Below are 17,930 nucleotides of genomic sequence, written 5' to 3'. Positions count from 1 at the left end.
GTGCAGGTTGCTCTCCCGCGGGGTCACCCTCGCCCCGGCGTAACCCTGCGCCTCTCCCGGCGGAGTGGTCGCTCTTCCCATCTACACGTTAGAATCCAGGCCATAAAGGGCGAACGCAAAGGCCCCCGTGTGCCCTAACCTTACAGGTTTTCAGCGCCCATTAAGAACACACCCCCCACCCCGAGTCTGAGACTCGGTCTCCAGACTCCCCCTTTAACCCCCTGCCGTCAGTAAGCGACTCAAACAACTTACACGTTAGACCACCGGGCAAAAATGACACCCTTTCTCCCTCCCGCCCCCCGAAGCGTCGTACCAAGCCTCTGATCCTGCATGAAAACACAAGAGTTACTGAACACACAGTTTAAGGTAGATTTCATATTTATTTAAATATTTATCAAGTACTCAAAAATGTATTACACTTGAGCATACAAAATGAATCCAGTTTCTAATCAGGATGATTGAAATCCTTGTATTAGACTTTTAACCTTTTTTTTTTTTTTTAATGTTCTCTGTACTGTCGAAATGGTTTGTCTCTATAGCTGAGTTTGCTCAGTGGTGGGCTGAGACGGTGAGGAGGGAGGAAAAAGAAGGTTATGTTAAGAAAACATTAGGGTTCGGAGTAACTGTCATGCAAACCAACTTGTCTTTGTCAGACTAAAAATCTCTGTATATTCCACTTGTTAAGGGTTTTTAAAGGGAGCTTTTGTCTTGTGCTGGCCGGGAGCACTACAGAGTACTTGGACTGGAGCAAAAACAACCCTTTCCTATTTTTTTTTCTTCTTTCTATTTTTCCCTAAGAAATCGCCCACGTTTCTAGCTTTCACCACCCACTCCCCCGCAAATAAAAAAAAGGAAGAAAAAAGGGAGTGAAGAGAGGGAAGTCGACAGAAAATAAGGAACACCATTCGTGCAATTTCACAGCAATATCCCCACAACCTATTCCTCCTGCAGCATTTTTCAATCGTTTTGACAGCAGACATTGATAAATAATGGTCATACTTGACTTGTTAAGCAAAAAAGCATCCCCTTTATCAGCTTATACTTAAAGTACAGGTCACTTCAACAATCTCAACAACGAGGCTTTGGTATACAGCACTTTCTTTTTATTATTTTTAAAAAATAACGGAACTCAGCAAAAAGCCTGAGCTCCTAGTTCTTTAGATGTCTTAACGTTATGTCGGATCATGCCTAGAGTAATATCACTTTTAAGAGCAAGGGATGGGGGGGGCGGGGAACAAGAGAGTTTCTAACGTTATCGATTGAAAGCTAAGGCATTCAACTAGCCCTGATATAGTTGTTGAAACGGAAATTTACAAGCTGGTCGTTAATACTTGCAATAAAATATCACACTCCTTTTATTCACTAACGACCTGCTTTGCATGCAATATTTTATTTCAGGTATTTTAGCTGCTAACTTGTAAATATTTAAAAGAGGGAACTTTGTTCATTATTTAATATTAATATTATTATTATTTTCTCTATTCCAAACGCTTATTTAGTGAAATAGTCCTGAAGATATAATAATTCTACATATGGCGGTTTAATTTCACATAATATTTAAGAAAAAAAAAAAAAGGACAAAAACCACATAGAATTAGACATATAATTCAAAGACCACGGTACAATCTTTTCTTTTTTTTTTTTTTTTTTCCTTTTTTTTTCTTTTACTTCAGCAAACAAAAAAATAGTCAAATGACATGAAAAGTGGCAAGTCTTCCGATAATAAATAATAAATTACTTTATAATTTTGCCATGTAAGAGCAAACAAAAAAAAGTGTTTTTTTCTTTTTACTTTTTACTCTTTTTTTTACTTTTTTTTTTCTTTTAAGAGAGAGAGAGATTGAGAGAGAGATTGAGAGAGAAAGAGAGAAAGAGAAAGAGCGAGAAAGAGAGAGAGAGAGAGAGAAACAGTCGTTTTAACCAATGACTATACACATCTTTGGGGGAGGGGAAGGTTCTTGGACGGACACGTTTCAAACACAATCCCGAGACGCTTTGTGGCAAAATAGAGGTATACCTTGTTGCAATGCTTTTATAAACTGGTTTTTAAAGAGAAATTCAAAAACCTATTTTTAATCGCTTCAGACTTGATAGATCGCAACCAAACAAAATCAAAACCCCGCTACAGTACATGCTAGAAGAGACCCAGGAAACAACCCCTTGTTAAGAGTCAACTAAAAACAACATTGCAAACCAATGCAGCTCCACCTTCCTGCAATGAATCTTTCAATAATGCAGGGTTAAATCGTCTCTTTTCTGGTGATGGAAAACCTACTGGAGCTCCTTTTGGCAAGGCAATCACCAATATAGAAACAGCACCATTCGGATTGGGAGGGACTGGATAGAAAGTCCCTCTACCTTGGTTTCTCCCTAAGACGTGCAGTCAAATAAAAAGATAATTTTTTTCACTTTTTTTTTTTTTTTTTTTTTTGAGATCCACGAGTACAAATCCTTTACGTTTTGAAAACGTCTTTTCGATCTTCCTCTGATCACTGAACAGCGCGGGGTTTGGGTTTTTTTGTGTTTTTTGTTTTGTTTTGTTTTTGTTTTTTTGTTTTTTAGTATTTATTCTAGTAAGATCCCATGATTGTCTTCACAGTGTTGCTACCATATTACCTTGTCTTTTCAAACATGACTCCGTTCATTTCATGGAGCGGTTTCTTGCTAGGTTCATTACAGGGTTGTTAAATACTTTTTCCCCCTAAATTTCGGAGTCCCAACGCGATCACTTTCCCACTCTCTCCAACAAGTACGAGGGTAAGGGCAGAAACAACAACACAGAAATCTGTATGAATGTTCCTCATGCCTCAATAGGACTGGCTACCATGCTGTTGGGCGTATCTGGCAGCTGAGAAGACATTGATGCTACTTCACTTCCAGTAGAATTGGAACCGGGTCCTCCTTCTGAAAAATTAACCTGCCGGGAAAAAAAAAAAAAAAAAAAAAAAAAAAAAAGAAGTTTTGTTTCAACTGTAACAATGAAAGAAAATGCACAGACGAACAAGAACGCAAAAATAAATACACAGGCATGCAGCCAAACAGCCTGATACATCTCCAGGGGAGGCTGTGTCACTATTTCTTTGTTTAGCTTCCCCATTGACTTCACAGGAATCTTCTTCAAGCCTTTGGTCAAATCACCGCAAAAAAAAAAAAAAAAGCAGGTTTAAAAAAAAAAAAACCACAAAAAAACAACCCACAAAAAAAAAAAGACTGAATAATCAAGCAAATAAACAAACAAACCAACCAAACTTACTAATGAGGCCTTCTTCCTTGTCTTGCAAGAGTGGCAATTCCAACAGGATGTTCTAGTCAATTATTTAAGAGTGCATGTGTTTTTTTGACACAAAACTGCAACGTTACTTTTTTCCCCTTTTGTGCACATACTAAAATAAACCTGGAAGGAGCATCCAGGAGCAGAAGACATTTGAAACAAGCCATCCTCTTTCGTTTGTGATGTGAAGCGGGTGCTATCTCTTTTTAACGAGAGTCAGTTTGATAAAAAAGGTCACACTTCTCCATCCTAATGTGCCCCGCGGCTCCCGTTAGTTTAGGAGCAGAGTTGGGAAAAGACATGATTTGAAGGGTGAAGCTTTGCTGATCCAAAAGCATTTCTTTGGCACCTATTTAGCGGGCCAATCCTGTGATTAAGGCCCTTTCCAGATTACAGACGTGCCTTGAACGGTCGATGAACTGTCTGTTCCATCTACAATTCTTTAACTCTTTTCAGTATCAGACATTATGACCCATATATATCAATGTTCATCTGTCTATCTAATGATGTACCTACCCATATGCATGTGTGTATTTGGACTATTCATTTTCCATTCCACAGGTTATTTGGTTTAGGTTGTTTTGTTGGTATTTTTTAGAACTAATTCATACAAAAATTCCCTGCATCAAAAGTTTTTAAAGTCTACTATTCTGTTAAGGCACAACAAGTAAGGCAGCCAAAGGAGATCAATTTTTCTTGTGTATGCTTGACAGCTTGATTAAAGCAGGAATACCAGTGGTTGCTCTAGAGGTAAGATGATGCAAACAGCCCTGCTGCTGTGCTACAGCTTCCCGAGCAAGCACGGTGTGCCAGGGGAGGAAAGCATGCTGCAGCCTGCCACGGGGCAAAAGAAAAACAATCCTGCAAGAGAGTGTGACACTAAACTGAAAAGGTCTGAAAACAGTTCTAGACATGGTTACAAACCTCTATCTTCCATTGTTCCATGTCAAAAATATGCCCAATGGATCAAAAAGGGACTATATGTTAATTTTTCATCACTAAGTATTATTTTGAATCACTGAAGAAACAAACATACACAACGTATCTTAGTATTTTAAAGATCTGGTTTTAACACACTTAGGTAAGGAAATTGTCCTTAATTCACCTTGTTGGGCCTGTGTGATGATATGGTCCCATATGAGCTGCCAAATGACGTAGGCGTAAGGAAGTGAGTTAAGAACAGAGTTTATTCTAAAAGGTCTGTTTTCTTTCTGCTTAAGGCAGTTTATTATACTGTTTGAATTTTTCACGAGAATATGTATTAATAATTCTCTTTCTAAAATACAACATTTAATGTAGGTTTTATATTCTTGTGTGTATATACGTATATATAGATAAAGTTATATGTAGAGGTACATACTTAAAACAAGGACTTCAAAAACTTAATTAAGGTACTCACGTTTGTGCGACAAAACAAGGGCACAGGCTGACATTGTAATCATATATTTAAAATCCACCCTACAGTATAAAGGCAAAGTCGGTCCGAAGGTGGTAGAGATGAATTTTAGAAAATTCTTTCTCAAATGTACACACAATTAAATGACACGTGAAGAATATTCTAGTTCTCTGTATAGAGATGCTTTCAGTTTTCAAGAGTGTGTGATCTGAGTTAGTCTCAGACCTGGGTCAGGCCTTATCCAGCTTCCACTCAACTCGGCAAGAGCTCTGCTGTGTACTAAGGTAGATTTTGCACCAAGCCCTATTAAATCAGTTCAGTTCGACACATTTACAGAGTGCCACCATGCTCACCTTGCAATTTCAGGAAAACCCGGCTAGTCTGGATTGCTCATCTCTCTGAGGGTATTCGGCACGTTCAGCGAATCCCCCCATTGCTCTGGCCCGGGTACAGGCTGGCCTGCCCCGGCTGAGAACCGCGACTTACTAGTTGCTGAAAAGCAGGTTGGTCTATGTCACTCTGCAATGCGAAGTCACTCAGTACTTTCCAGGGCGGTTGGTAACTCTGCACCTCCACCGGGTTCGCCTGTAAACCGCCGTCATGTCTCTCCGGACTAGCTGCCACCATCGGAGTTCCTGTCATCCCTTGGATATTCTGTAAACAGCCCAGCAAAAGATGTTAATGAGCTTGGTTAACTTTATTGTATATAAGCGCTGAGTCAATAAACTGCTTTCTATCTTATCTATACAGTCGCTTGTATTTGCTTTGTTAATCTGCTGTGAATGTCTTACTCTATTCTACTCTAGGTCAGCCTGTTTCTACCCGCTGCATTTATCACGGTGGAAGTTTACTTTCTTTCCCTTTAATCCTCCTATTTCTCTTAAGGCATAACCCCTCCGCCCCAAGCTTTCTTAAACACGAGCACTCTGTATCTTGGCTGCCGATCCACGGCTCGCATAAGAAACGGTTAATCATACTGCCTTTCTATTTTGCATCCAAGCTGGTTTTGTTCTGCGTGACCTTAACTGGATCGTATATCCACTGCACGGCAAACCTGGGGTACGTCAGTAACTCGTTCTTTCAAAAAAAAAAAAAACAAAAACCTCAGCCCTCGCAGTATGCCCTGTGGTGCAGGCACTGTGTACAAAATAACTCCAAGCCTCGATGAATAGATTGTTCAGGCGGGTTAATAACATCGTGTTTTATTGCATTCCAACAGGGTAAAATGAAACTCCTTAAATTCCACTTAACTAGGCAGCCTTATGAATTAATAGTCATTCTCAGGTCAGTCAATATACACAGGAAGAATAACAGACTCTTCTTCAAGTGGGCTAACAACAACAGGGAAAAAAAAAAAAAAAAAAAAAAAAGTTGGCTTAAAATGGAGACAGCCAGTTTGCTCTGCTGAACTCAGCGCTCTCCGCTTATGTGCATCACATGTGCATATGCCCGCAGACAAAAGCTCAATGTATTTTTGTGCGAGAACTATATATATTTTAAGTAACCTGTAAACACGATGGCAATTCCAAAAACTTTGGGTTGCATTTGTCTTTTTCTACAGTAAGTGCACTGACAGACACTCATGCACATTGTAGTATATAAAGTGCTAAGAAAATGCACCAAATTTCCCTTTTACTGACGGGTTTTACTTCTGGGTTTACTCCTGTGTAAAACCGTTGAAGAGGGCAAAAGCATTATTTTCCCCTCAAGGAGTCCTTTGCATTTGCAATATAAATATTACACAAGATTGGGCTTATTACATCCCATAAGCTCGGCAGGTCGCAATTCATGCTGCAGTGAAGTTAGTCTAATCCACTGCGTATCCTTAGCCCCACAAAAAGACGTTTTAGCTTGAGCTGCCTATATCGGCTTCTCGCTGTGGTCTGTTTTAATTGCACTGACAGTAGAAACAAGCGCCTAATAGTTAAACGGTATCATTTGCTTTGTTTTAAGGGAGCTCCCACAAAATCAAAAGCGTCAAACCGACCCCAGAGTCTGGCCGGGCTGTTCATAGCCCAGGCGTTTTTCCTTGGGAAGGAAGGCAGCGCACGGTCAGAGGCTGAAGCCACTTACAGTTTTGTCATTGGGTTGCTGCTGCTGGAGTTGCTTCATCATAATGCTCCTTTTTTTGTCCTTGCACCGCTTGTTTTGAAACCAAACCCTGATGACCCTCGGGCTGAGGCCAGTCATTTCTACCAGTTGCTCTTTCATGAGTGCGTCAGGTCTGGGGTTGGCAGCATAGCAGGTCCTCAAGGTGTGAAGCTGTTTTTCATTAAGGACAGTCCGGACTCGGGTAGTCTTCTCGGGCTGCTTGTGGACGTGGGGTCGCAGAGCTGGCTGTCTGGCAGAGATAGGTTCTGCTGTAAGGGAAGGGGAAGGGAGGAACAGGATCCCCATGAGTAGGAAGCAGGGAGCCTGCAGAGGCTATGAATCTAAGCTGGTGGGACAGGGGGAGGCGGGGGGGCTGTGATGAACCCTCTTTCAGAGACCACTCAAGCAGTCAGATCTATCGGAACTCCTGCAGCCTCCTCTGCTTTATGCACTGGTGGAGTGACAGGACTGACATTTCTGACTCCACAGATAATTAATTTGCAAAAACAAACCACCCCCCTAAACCGCTTAATGACAGAAGCTTGAACCTGTGAGACTTGACAGGGGAGGGCGAGTTCGCCAAGGTGTGCGTGTGCTAGGAAAGGAGGGGGAGGGTTTTATGTATTTATTTCCTGACAAATTACCAAAACAGATTTTTGACCCCCAAATTAATGAAAGAATACTTCTTAAATCAATTATAATTCGGGTCTGCCTCTTGTATACTGAATCTAGTTTAGCTTAACCAGAGACCGCAATAACGTACAACAGCTCCCGGCAGTTTGATGCTTCCAAATCAAAGCAAAACAAGCCAAATCCGCTACACTGTAACCGTGGAGAAAAATCTTGTGAGAGCCCAGTGTTCCAAAACTTGGGAGACGGAGGTCTATATTAGAAAGTGAAGGTGCTAGGTGAATTTGTGTCGACTTTTGATGAACACTTAAAAAATATGAGTGTTTCACCAATTCTTTAGAAGGCGAACAAGTCTAGCAACTCGTGGAAACCGTCAAGAAATGCAAATCTATGGGTAGCGTCATATCAAGAGCTAAAATACAGTGTGATTCTGCTATTCTTCCCTGTATTACATAGCTGTAGCTATCTAGATGTAATTTGACCCAGTCAAGGGAAAAATAAAAACACTACCTTTTTTTTTTTTTTTTTTTTTTTTTTGCTAAAATTCTGGTTAGCTAATATTCAGAAGTGCTCGCTTTTGTACAGTCGGCCTCCGGCTTTTCTGATTATAACAATAAATCAGCAAATGCGATGAAGACAATACGAAGGCTTCAAATCTTATCAGTATTGTACCTGCCGACACAATACGCCTTTTGGAGACATGCACAAACACGTTACAGGGAGCACACACGATCTCTCTAAAATTTTGCCTTGATCAGCTACAGGATTTTTTTTTTATCCCTATATGCAGATATGTCACCTGAAAGCCGCTCAGAAGCGGGAAACGAGCCCGTTTAAGCATAGCTGTGTTCGTAAATAACCTTTCGAGTTACAGTTACTTGCACAGCAATAAAGCCGGCCAACCTTGCATTGTCCAGGCTAGTTTGCATCAGAGACATGACCCTTCCTAGCGCTAAGCATCTCTGAGTATCTGATGTACCCGTCGAGAACCAAAAGTGTAAGTAAAGCTGTAAGGCGGGGCGACTCTGAAGTTGCAATGCTGAGTTTTAAGACGAAATTCTCATCAAATCACATAAAACGTTTCAAGAAGGCAGAGTCACTTTAAAAGGCAATTACCGAAGATTAGCTTGTTGACAGTTTTAAATTACAGCCTAAGTGCTCGCCTGTAGTTATGAAGTCTATCTCTTTTCGGGCCCCGCTTCCACCAGCGCTCAGAACAGCTTCTCCACATGCTCCGGGCACAGCGGGGTCTGCGCTTTGCCACCGACCCGCTCCCTGCAGCGGCTCGTCCCTCTCCGGCTCAGGCTCCCGGGGGGGCGACTCCCGCGCCCGCTGCGCGGCGGGAGCAGGAGGGGCGCAGGCTGGCGGGGGTGCGGCCCCCTGCGCAGGTGTCTCCGCCTCACGCGTACCGCGTACGCCGGCGTCTCTCGCAGCAGCCGGACCCGCGGCAGAGCCCCGGGCGCGGGGCGCGCCGCCACCGCCTCTCCGCGGGCGCGCACGCTCGGAGCCGCCTTTCCGCGGGGACGCGGGACCTGCTGCAAGCGGCAGGGCCCCCTCTCCAGGCGCCGGGCCGGGCGGCGCCAAACCCCGCGGGCTTCCGTGGCGCCGGGTGCGGGCGGTACCTGCCATCTGCAGCGGCCGGGCGGGGTGCAGGGGGCTGAGGGGGTCCCCGGCGCCCAGGCTGGCCCGCTCCACCACGTCGTGGTCCGCCCGGCAGAAGAGGCCGTCCTCCCGCAGCGCGAATTCATCGCCGGGGATGAGCTGGCGGCTGCAGGCCACGCAGCGGAAACACTCGATGTGGTACACCTTGGCGCGGGCGCGCATCACGAAGTCATTCTTGCTGAAGCCGATGCTGCACTTGGCGCACTTGATGCCGTATAACCTGAGCAGGGCCCAGCCCAGAAAGAAGGAGAAGGGAGGGAGAGCACGGGAGGGGGAAGGGGAGGGCAGGGAAGGGCGGGAGGGGAGGGGGGAGAAGAAAGGAAGGGGAAAAAGAAAGAGAGAGGTTTTCACTCCTGCTCGTGGGCAGCCCCGTGGCCCCGCGTAGACGCGCCACACGCAGTCCACTAGTTAACAAGCCTTGAAAATACAGAAGCCGTAAGAGAAAAGGAATAAACCGGATTCGTTTGCTGCCGGTGCTCTGATCCCCAAGCCGTAAAAGTCGCTGGGAATCCGAACACACCGGTGGGCAAGGAGAGGGGGGAGCGAAGGGGCGGCGGGGGTGGAAGAAGGAACAGGGGAAGAAACAAAAAAAGCGACCCCTTTCCTTTCCGAGGAGATGCCGACCTCTCTCTCCCTCCTACCCCAGCGCCCGGGATGCAGACGAGGGGCCCTCCCTGCCTTCTCCCTCGCTCCTCACGGCGGAGGAACCTGACCTAGCCTGGCCCGGGACTGAAACGGGCTGCCCGGGTGAAGCAGGGAAAGGCGAGGCTGGCGAAGCTGCCGTCCACTACCCACGCACAAACGTACCAGCCTCACTAAATGGTATTATTTTTGCGAGGAAGCCACTCAGGACTTCTGCCGCTTAATGCGTGCCCGGGCTACCGTCAACTTAGCCTCTGGAACGCGGCAGGGTGGCTCTGTCAGGGACCGGGGCTCTTCTCCTTTCCCCCTCTCACCAGGTTCACTTTATACAACAGTATAGGCAGACACACACACACACCCCCACACCCCCACCCCTTTATATATACACGCGCTCACATATATAGCAGTGTAACTATCCTCCCCTGGCCCTAATAAAAGGCATTTTGGGTGCTTTGACTCCGCATCCTGCCCCTACCTCCGCCTCTCTGCCCTGCCTCCCCTGGCGTTCCCACCTTGAGGAGGGACAGGCAGGAGTTGAAAGGGCAGCTTCTCGCTGACAGACCCACACGGAAAATAATGGGTTTCTGGAGGGGGTGGCGCGTTCCTCCTCTCCCGAGGAGGAGAGGGGGACATTTACCCATCAGTGGATGAACATCAGTGGAGAAAACGCTCCAGCTCGGGTGCCTAGAAGTGCACCGTCCCTCGGCTCCCGCCGAGTGCTCCTTAGCCAGCTTCCTTGGTATTAAGTAAAATTAACATCTTCCCGCAAATGTACGGACACACGCACATACGTGTATGCACACGGTTCACAGAACTGTAAAAGCTGTTCCTAAAACTGAGCTAATATTCATCCCCACGCATTTCCTCACCAGCACACTCCGTTAGAGATACTGTCTGCGAGGTATGCTTGTGGGTAGAGATGTTTCTTTACACACATATTTAGCTACTATGTCTACAGAGCTGTACTAAGCCTACATTCGGAGCTACGTGTTTCCGAAATATAAGGTTTTGAGAAGAAAAATCCCCAAACAGCTAAACGACAGAAGAACATAGCGATCACAAAGTGTATGCATGAATAGGTACAACAGTTGGGGGGGGTTGTCCACATGTCTGACAATTATAGATTGGCTCACGGTCTAATCCAAAGTCGACTTGCACATAACTCATATCTTACTTTTAAAATTGTAGCAAATTAAATGTGTTGTGTATTAATATAAAAGAGCTGCATTTTTTTTGTCGTTGTTTAATTTCGCCCGCTGAGTTCTAGCAGGAGGTAGGTGAACACCTCAGTCCAAACGTTTTCCTTTAATCTGAAATTAGTGAAAGGACAACGTTTAAAAGCACGGCTCCGAAGTGCGTTTAAATGTCCGGGGGGGGGGGGGGGGGGCGGGGGAAATGTGGGCTGTTTTTCGCCATGGTAAAACTTTGAAAATAATGTCACAACATGGCTTGGAGGAATGATCTGCTTATGAATTGTACACTGGAGAAGGAAAGACTCAAGTGATTTATTTCAATTCAAAATTGCAAAGAAACTAGAAAAGATATCTTAGATGGCTAGGTAGATACTTGCTCCCAAAACTGTCAGTAAAAAAATACTGACCATACCTCAGTGTCATACAAAGTTCTGTTTTGGCAAACCCAGTAGACGACACTGAAACGGATCAGCATGACCCAGGAGCACAAATAATAAAGACACTCGAAATTCCTGGTTTGGTTTCACTGTAGTGTCAGGTTTGGCAACTCTCACATTTTATCAGTTACCAGATTTTAATGTGAGGAAGGAAGCAGTTCCATTATCTAAATATACCCAATTGTTCGCGAACAGATGATGGGCAATTTGATCTGCTCTGTCTAATTCATCAGTACAGATAAGATAAGAAAGAAAAGGCAGTCAGATATCACCAAAGGGGTTAATATTTAAAAAGATTAAATGTCAGTTATTTTAGCGAAGAAACATTTCGGTTTAGGTTTTAACTTCCCCATAAAAGGATCCTTCATTCTGAAGGAAACTTCGGTTTTGTTTTTGTTTTCCTTTTGCTTTTTTGTTTTTGATAGGCCTAGTTTAGGGGGGGCGGGGGGGGGGGGGGGCGGGGGGGAGTTGCCCGTGTATTTATTTTTACGGCATACATGCTTGAAGTGCCTTTCTTATGAATGCCATTATACCTTTGCAAAAACACAGAGAGATGCGTTTCTCAGATTGTGCTAAAAAGCGATCAGTTCAGTGCTGCTCATAATATCTACGCTATTGAAAATATTCTCCATTACCTACGATTTCCCACTTTGTTAGAATCACAGGATGCATTGCCAAAATCCTCAGGAGGGTCGCTAGGTAGTTCTTCTCAAATGTTGTTTTGTTTATACAGAAATTTACATTTGAATCTGTGGAATAAAAAACTTGACGACTCTTAACTTTTTTCCTCGCCTGTCTAACTATGGGAGAAATCACTTAAAAACATACCAATTGTCTTTTCACCCTCTTTCTCACGTTTTTTTTTCTCTTTCTGCCTCTGTTAGATTCATAAAGTAAAAAAATAATAATAATAATAAAAAAAATCTCACCGAAGAATTAAACAACGTAAATGGCGTACCTGATATAATCTCTTTTACAGTAGGTTTTGCCATCCCTAACAAAGCACGTACAGGTCTCGTCCAAATACTGATTACACTCTGCACACTTCAAACACGCCGCATGCCATTCCAAATCCGGAGAAACCCTCAGAATATACTGATCGTGAATTTGATTGCCGCAACCAACACATAGGGAAATCAGGCGTTTTTCTGAAATGAAAATAAATACATGATTGACTAACCATTTACTCTCCTACAGAGATAAACATACTTCTAGTGTCGTTCCCGTATAGGGCATACTCTGAGAGTGTTGTTTTTTGTTTTGTTTTCTTTTGTTTTTTTTTTAAAGAGTATTACACTTATGGATGGTAATTGAAGTGTGCCATCAAAACCTTGCCTCGTTTAGAAAGGAGGCGGAACATATGTTAAAATGCAGATGTGAACAGTCTTCGGGGTGAAGGTCCTCATTTTGTAAGCCTTGCACGGAATCAAAACTCCAAACTCCCTCGTTTTATTTTTATTTTATTGTTTGCTCGTTTGGACTCTTTGCCTTACGGGGAGAGCACCTATATGTTTGATTTCATTTTTTAAGAGGCTCTGACTGGAACGATGAACGCGTGGCTGGGTGCGCTTCCCATTCAGCCCTTTGCCACAGAAGACGGGACTCGAAACTGCTAGCAAGAACAACATCATTACGGTTGTCACTTGCTCTCTTTTGCAAGTCTAATGCTAATTCCCCTAGATGGACTAGGTGCTGGAGAGTCAGACAGCCTCACCACAGTCTAGCACGAGGACAATTTAAGGCTCCGTGGTTGGAGATCCCATTTAAATCCTGTCTGCTCCCCAAACTTTAAAAGAGAGCAGGACCCCAGGCTATTAACATACAAGGCTACGAGGTTAAAACACAGCAAGCATGCAGGCATGGCAACAAAGGCACCTACTCTACCATTCAAATGAAGTTCAGCTCTTTAGCAGTTCGCCTGCCTGAAACCATTACAATAGACAGCACATTTATTCCAACAACGGTAAAAATTCCGCCTTACTTTTTGGTGGGTCTCCCATGTCTCCCATATCTGTAAGAGGGTGTAATGTCCACAGTGAAATGGTGTACGGTTTCGTTTTAAGACCCCAAAGTAGGTTTGAGAGCTGTCGCTAAAAATACAAATAAAAATAAATAAAAAAGTAGAAGCAGTAATAACAAAAGAAAAAAAATAGAGACTCGAAATAATAATTAAAAAAAAAAAAAGGCAAAACAAAACACCACCGGCGTGGGAGACACTGTCAGGGCTGCGGAGAGAGAAGGGGGCGCGCGGTGAGGCGCGGTGCGGGGCGCGGCGCCGGGGGCGCGGCGGGGTCCGGCCGTGCAACGCGGTGCGGTGCGGTAAGCGGTGCGGTGCGGTGCGGTGCGGGAGCGGCGCGGTGCGGTGCGGCGGCGCGGCGGTGCCGGACTGGGCGCTGGCGGCTCGGGCACTCGCCTCGCCCTTATCTCTTACTCAAACTTCTCTGCTCCAACTCAGCCGGCTCGCCATTGGCCTGACGTCATGCGCGGGGACGTCACGCCTGCGCGGCGCCCATTGGCTGCGGGCGGCGCGGCGCAGCTGTTCTGATTATCATATTTCAGCGTCTGGCGGCGCGGCGGCCCCGGCTTGGGCTCTCGGAGGCAACTTTTCCTCGCTCCTCATTTGTATTTCCCTTTATACTTTCTTCTTGTCGCTCTCCTCCGTCCCCGCCGCTTATCTCCCGTCACACCTTTCATTTTCCTTCCCGGCCCCGCTCGGGCTCCTCCACCCCTTCCCCCTCTCGGGTTTGCCGTGCCGTATTTACCATTTCCTTTTTTTTTTTTTTGGGGGGGGGGGGGGGGGGGGTGGAGTGTGTGTGGGGGGGAGGTGGGTGGTGTTAATCCAACTATTTCCTTTCCGAGGGTTTATCTTTCCTAGGCGGGAGCCGCTGCTCCGGTTTGCCCAGGCGAAGCTGCTCTGAGAGGGGAGGGCGGGCGGGCTGGCTGGGCATGGCCCCAGCCACGAGATGGGACTGTTTATGTTTGTCCTCCAGCCTACTTCTTGATTAAAATCGCAGATAAAAGCTTCATGTATTTCTCTAATACACAAGATCGAAGAAGGTACAAATATTTACCTTTACATTGACTCTCAACACTCCCTCCATTCTATTTATGTTTTCCAATCCCTTTTAGACCCTTTTTTTTTCTCCCTCTTCCCCAATCTGTAAATAGAACCGCATCCTGTGTTTAGACGGTTTCGTAGGTTGGCTGGGAATGGAGATTCGCGGAGAAAAGTGAGGAACTTCTGCCTTTCCCCGTGGAGAATCCCTTAAAATTCTTATTAAAAAAAAAAAAAGAAAAAGAAAAAGGAGGGAGGGAGGGAGAAGACGCGGACTCCGCCGTTTGCACGGCTCTGCGGCGCTATTCCCTGGAGGCGATGTGGGGACCCCGGACCCGCGGACGGGCGCGGCGCGGTGCCCGCGCTCCCCGCTGCTCACCGGCGCACGGCGCGCCCCAGCCCGCCCCGGCGGCACCGGCCCCCCCGGGGCTGCGGACTCCGGCGGGCGGTGATCTGAAAGCTTCCCTAGCCAGGCAAAACGCAACTTTCCCGTGGGCACGGATTTCTTTGTGCATGTTTTTCAAAGGGTAGGCTCCGCTTAGGCGGCACCGTGCCATTCCTGTAGTCTGTGCACGAAACCGTACTCTCTCCCGAGAGTGGTCACCCCAAACCCTTGTAATACTCCCCCGCCCCCCATTTTAAACGTCCCCTTTGAGTTTGTTTAGATCCCATTTTTGTGTTCCATTCCATATAGGCTGTTACACCGCCCTCATCAACGTAGTGTATAAATGCCCTCCAATCACTACTCATCATGAAAATATAATTTTTTCAAAGTCCTACTTTTTTAAAAGACAACCGAGTTTGGGTGAAAAAGAGGCAAAGCCATATTCACACGGAATATCTTCTGGCGGGGAAATCTGATTGCAATGAAACAGCCAGGAAAAAGTTCTGAAACTCGCATTTGCTGATGAGACAGCTACTAAACAACGGACCTCCTCAGAGTCCTAACTTAGTTTGCAAGATGTTTTCCTTTCCGAGGCTGAGGCAGCAAACACACCTACCAGCTTTATTTCAAACAAGAAGTGGGACCCAACGTTGCCACTTGTAGAGATAACTAAGCTGTCTTGAAATGATCTCAAGATAGTGTCAGGAGGTAAAGATATGGTTATAAGCGCACACACACACAGAGTTACTTTACATATTCGACGTTTAAATAAACAGTGGGAAAGGCCACTCTGCTAGCCGGTTGCTTCCACACCCAAGAAACTGGCGATCTACGTGTATGTGGGGGTGCTTATGTACATGCATATATATAGGAGAGACTGGGTATACTGGATTTGATAATTCTGTGTGTTAGGTGAGTAAACCAAAAGGTAATTATCAGCAATTACTGCAGATGCTGGCAGCTTTGGACGGCCTGGCACGTGTTCGGGGCAAACCGTCAGTAACGTTCCATTTCCCTTCAGCCGTGCCGCTCGTCCGGGCCGGGGGGCACCTCCGTGAGCCCCTCCTCCCCGCGGCCCGCAGCGGCCGGGCGCGCAGCCCGCGCAGCCCCCCGCGGGGCCGCCGTGCGCGCCACGGTGCTGGCCGTGCGGGGCGGGGGATCGCCCTCCGCCGGAGACCCGACCCCGCCCGGGCGCCCGGTCCGCGGCAGGCCGGGCCCCGCGGGCAGCGCGAGGGCAGCGCGGCGACCTCTGCTGGCCGCGGGGCGCTCGGCCCCGGCCCCGCGCGGTGGGCGCGTTTCGGACCTTTTGTGTCTTCCCGACCGGTACGCGGCAAATATCACCCTCTGCCCCCCGGCACGGGGCATGCCGAGACACACCGCCCCCCGCCCCCCCCCCCCCCCCCCCCCCTTCCCGGGTGACCTCGAGGTCTGTGAGCTGGCCAAAGATCCGAGTCATTAAAAAAACCCCCAAAACTCCCCAAACCCCGGAGTCATCCCAATGACGGGTTTAATGAGAGAGTTTGAAACAGGGAAGGTGTTTTTCCGTAGTGCGTCCTATGCATTTTTTCCCATGGATATTTGTATTTCTTTTAAAAATTTGGCCTGATTAAAATACACCCCCTCACATCTCTGAAATAACGCACCTGATTTTCCACTGTTACATCTTTGCTTGAAAATAACTCAATCTGGTTTTAATTCTATTAACCCCCACCCCCTAACTTTTGGGGGTTTAACTACTACTTCTGGATGAGGTGAGTACATTTTAAGATTGATCTTTCCAAATGATGTGTAATAAGCGAGAAACCTGTCTCCGCCCCAACAAACCAGGATTGGGAAGAAAAGGAGGGCTTTGATCAAGGTTTTTTTCCCCCTCCTGTGCTACTGATTTGCTTACTGTGTATTCGATTCGCGTTCCCAGGAAGGCGAAGCTCTATATTTAGCCAGCATCAGAATCGGGTTTAAGGGAGTGGAATAATGAGTGGAACTGCCAGTTTCAATGAATAAGATGTTTAGAGAAAAAACCTGATGAAGGATTTATCTTTTATGATATCAATATACACGTGGATGGGAAGACATAAAACGGGATTTGTACATATTTGAGACAGATCCGAAAATATAGGTTAATTTTATTTTTTCCTTGGGTTTTTTTTTTTGCCTTTTCTTATTTATTTACTTTTGGGAGGGGACTAGGGGAGCCTGCTAAAAGTCCGTGGCTCTACATAGCAATCAATAGCTTTCATCACGTTGAGGGGCTCAGATGAGATTATATGCATTCGAGGGAAGGGCAGGGGGAAAAAAAAAACAAAAACAAAAAACAAAATACAAAAAACAAACCAACCCCCAAACCGACAACGGCGATTAACCCTTTCCGTCCCGTAAAGAACTGCTATAAATTCAGTCCTGAGTTTTCTTAGTGGCGAAAACTAGGACGACTTCCCGAAGGGAGGGGAAAGGGGAAGAAAAAATCGTCTTCGGGAAATGGTTAAAGAGGTAGTGCTGGTTTCGGAAGGGGGACAACATTAGGGGCTGGGTGAGATGTCCTTGCCGGCCAGGGCTGGGGCAGTGCCGGGCTGAGGCGGCCGAGCCCCGGGCGCGAACGGGGCAGCGGGGAGCTCCCGGCCCGTCCCGCCAGGGCCCGTCGCGGTTACTGTCCCGGGGCTCAGACCCGGGGACTCGGCCGCGGGAGGCAGCGAGGTCCCCACACGCACAGCGGCTCGGACGCCGGCTGCGAGGGGCTATTTTTGTCCCACTGCATGGCAGTGGCTCAGCGCAGCCTCGCCACTCGGGCACGCAGAAAGGCTTCTTCAGCCAGCTCCGGCTCAAAACTTTTCTTGAGGAGTTTTGGGCCAGAAAGATGTTTTGCAAGAAGAATCTGGGTTTGGGATCCCAGAGGTTCAGATCTCCCCTCGCTGCTTTGGGGGATGCGGAGAGGACACCAGGGTTGAGCCCGTGCATTGTGCCGACAGGGGAAAGGGGTTTCGCACATGGCTGAAACTAGAAACGACACAGCGGGGAAATCAATCACGAAATGTATTAGCTGCTCCGTGGTGTAGGCTTTGACTCATCTAGAGGTGTGCGATCTTTAATCTTCAAGTCTTAGCTACTGCATGTGAGGGAGAAGTGTACCGTAACAGCACTAAATCTATCTAAACACAAGAAAACCTGTCA

General features: G+C 46.4%; 1 protein-coding gene across 3 annotated transcripts; it reads right to left on the bottom strand.

The window, feature by feature from the left end:
• Positions 1-360: 360 nt before the first annotated feature.
• Positions 361-13,929, bottom strand: ISL1 (ISL LIM homeobox 1). Of its 3 annotated transcripts, XM_074813274.1 has the most exons (7): positions 13,525-13,929; positions 13,304-13,412; positions 12,281-12,470; positions 9,011-9,270; positions 6,741-7,027; positions 5,154-5,321; positions 361-2,917 (listed from the first exon to the last, which is right to left on the bottom strand). In XM_074813274.1, the coding sequence occupies exons 2-7, from the start codon at positions 13,329-13,331 to the stop codon at positions 2,801-2,803; spliced, it is 1,050 nt and encodes a 349-aa protein (XP_074669375.1). In that variant the 5' UTR covers positions 13,332-13,412; positions 13,525-13,929; the 3' UTR covers positions 361-2,800. The 3 variants fall into 3 exon arrangements, with proteins under 3 accessions (XP_074669375.1, XP_074669374.1, XP_074669376.1); XM_074813273.1 differs by having other exon boundaries at positions 13,304-13,929; XM_074813275.1 differs by having other exon boundaries at positions 6,741-7,024; positions 13,304-13,929.
• Positions 13,930-17,930: the final 4,001 nt, after the last annotated feature.

Source organism: Strix aluco, chromosome Z (genome assembly GCF_031877795.1).
Source record: "Strix aluco isolate bStrAlu1 chromosome Z, bStrAlu1.hap1, whole genome shotgun sequence".
NCBI lineage: Eukaryota > Metazoa > Chordata > Aves > Strigiformes > Strigidae > Strix > Strix aluco.
Note: the sequence above shows the minus strand (reverse complement) of the source record. Positions and strands in the feature narration are given on the sequence as shown.

Coding starts and splice junctions, on each gene's coding strand:
- ISL1 (XM_074813273.1), bottom strand. CDS start 13,331: ATGGGAGACATGGGAGACCCACCAAAAA. Junction 12,471..13,303: donor CATGGGAGACCCACCAAAAA/GTAAGGCGGAAT, acceptor TTTTCATTTCAG/AAAAACGCCTGATTTCCCTA. Junction 2,918..5,153: donor AACCTGCTTTTCAGCAACTA/GTAAGTCGCGGT, acceptor TTTTCCCGGCAG/GTTAATTTTTCAGAAGGAGG.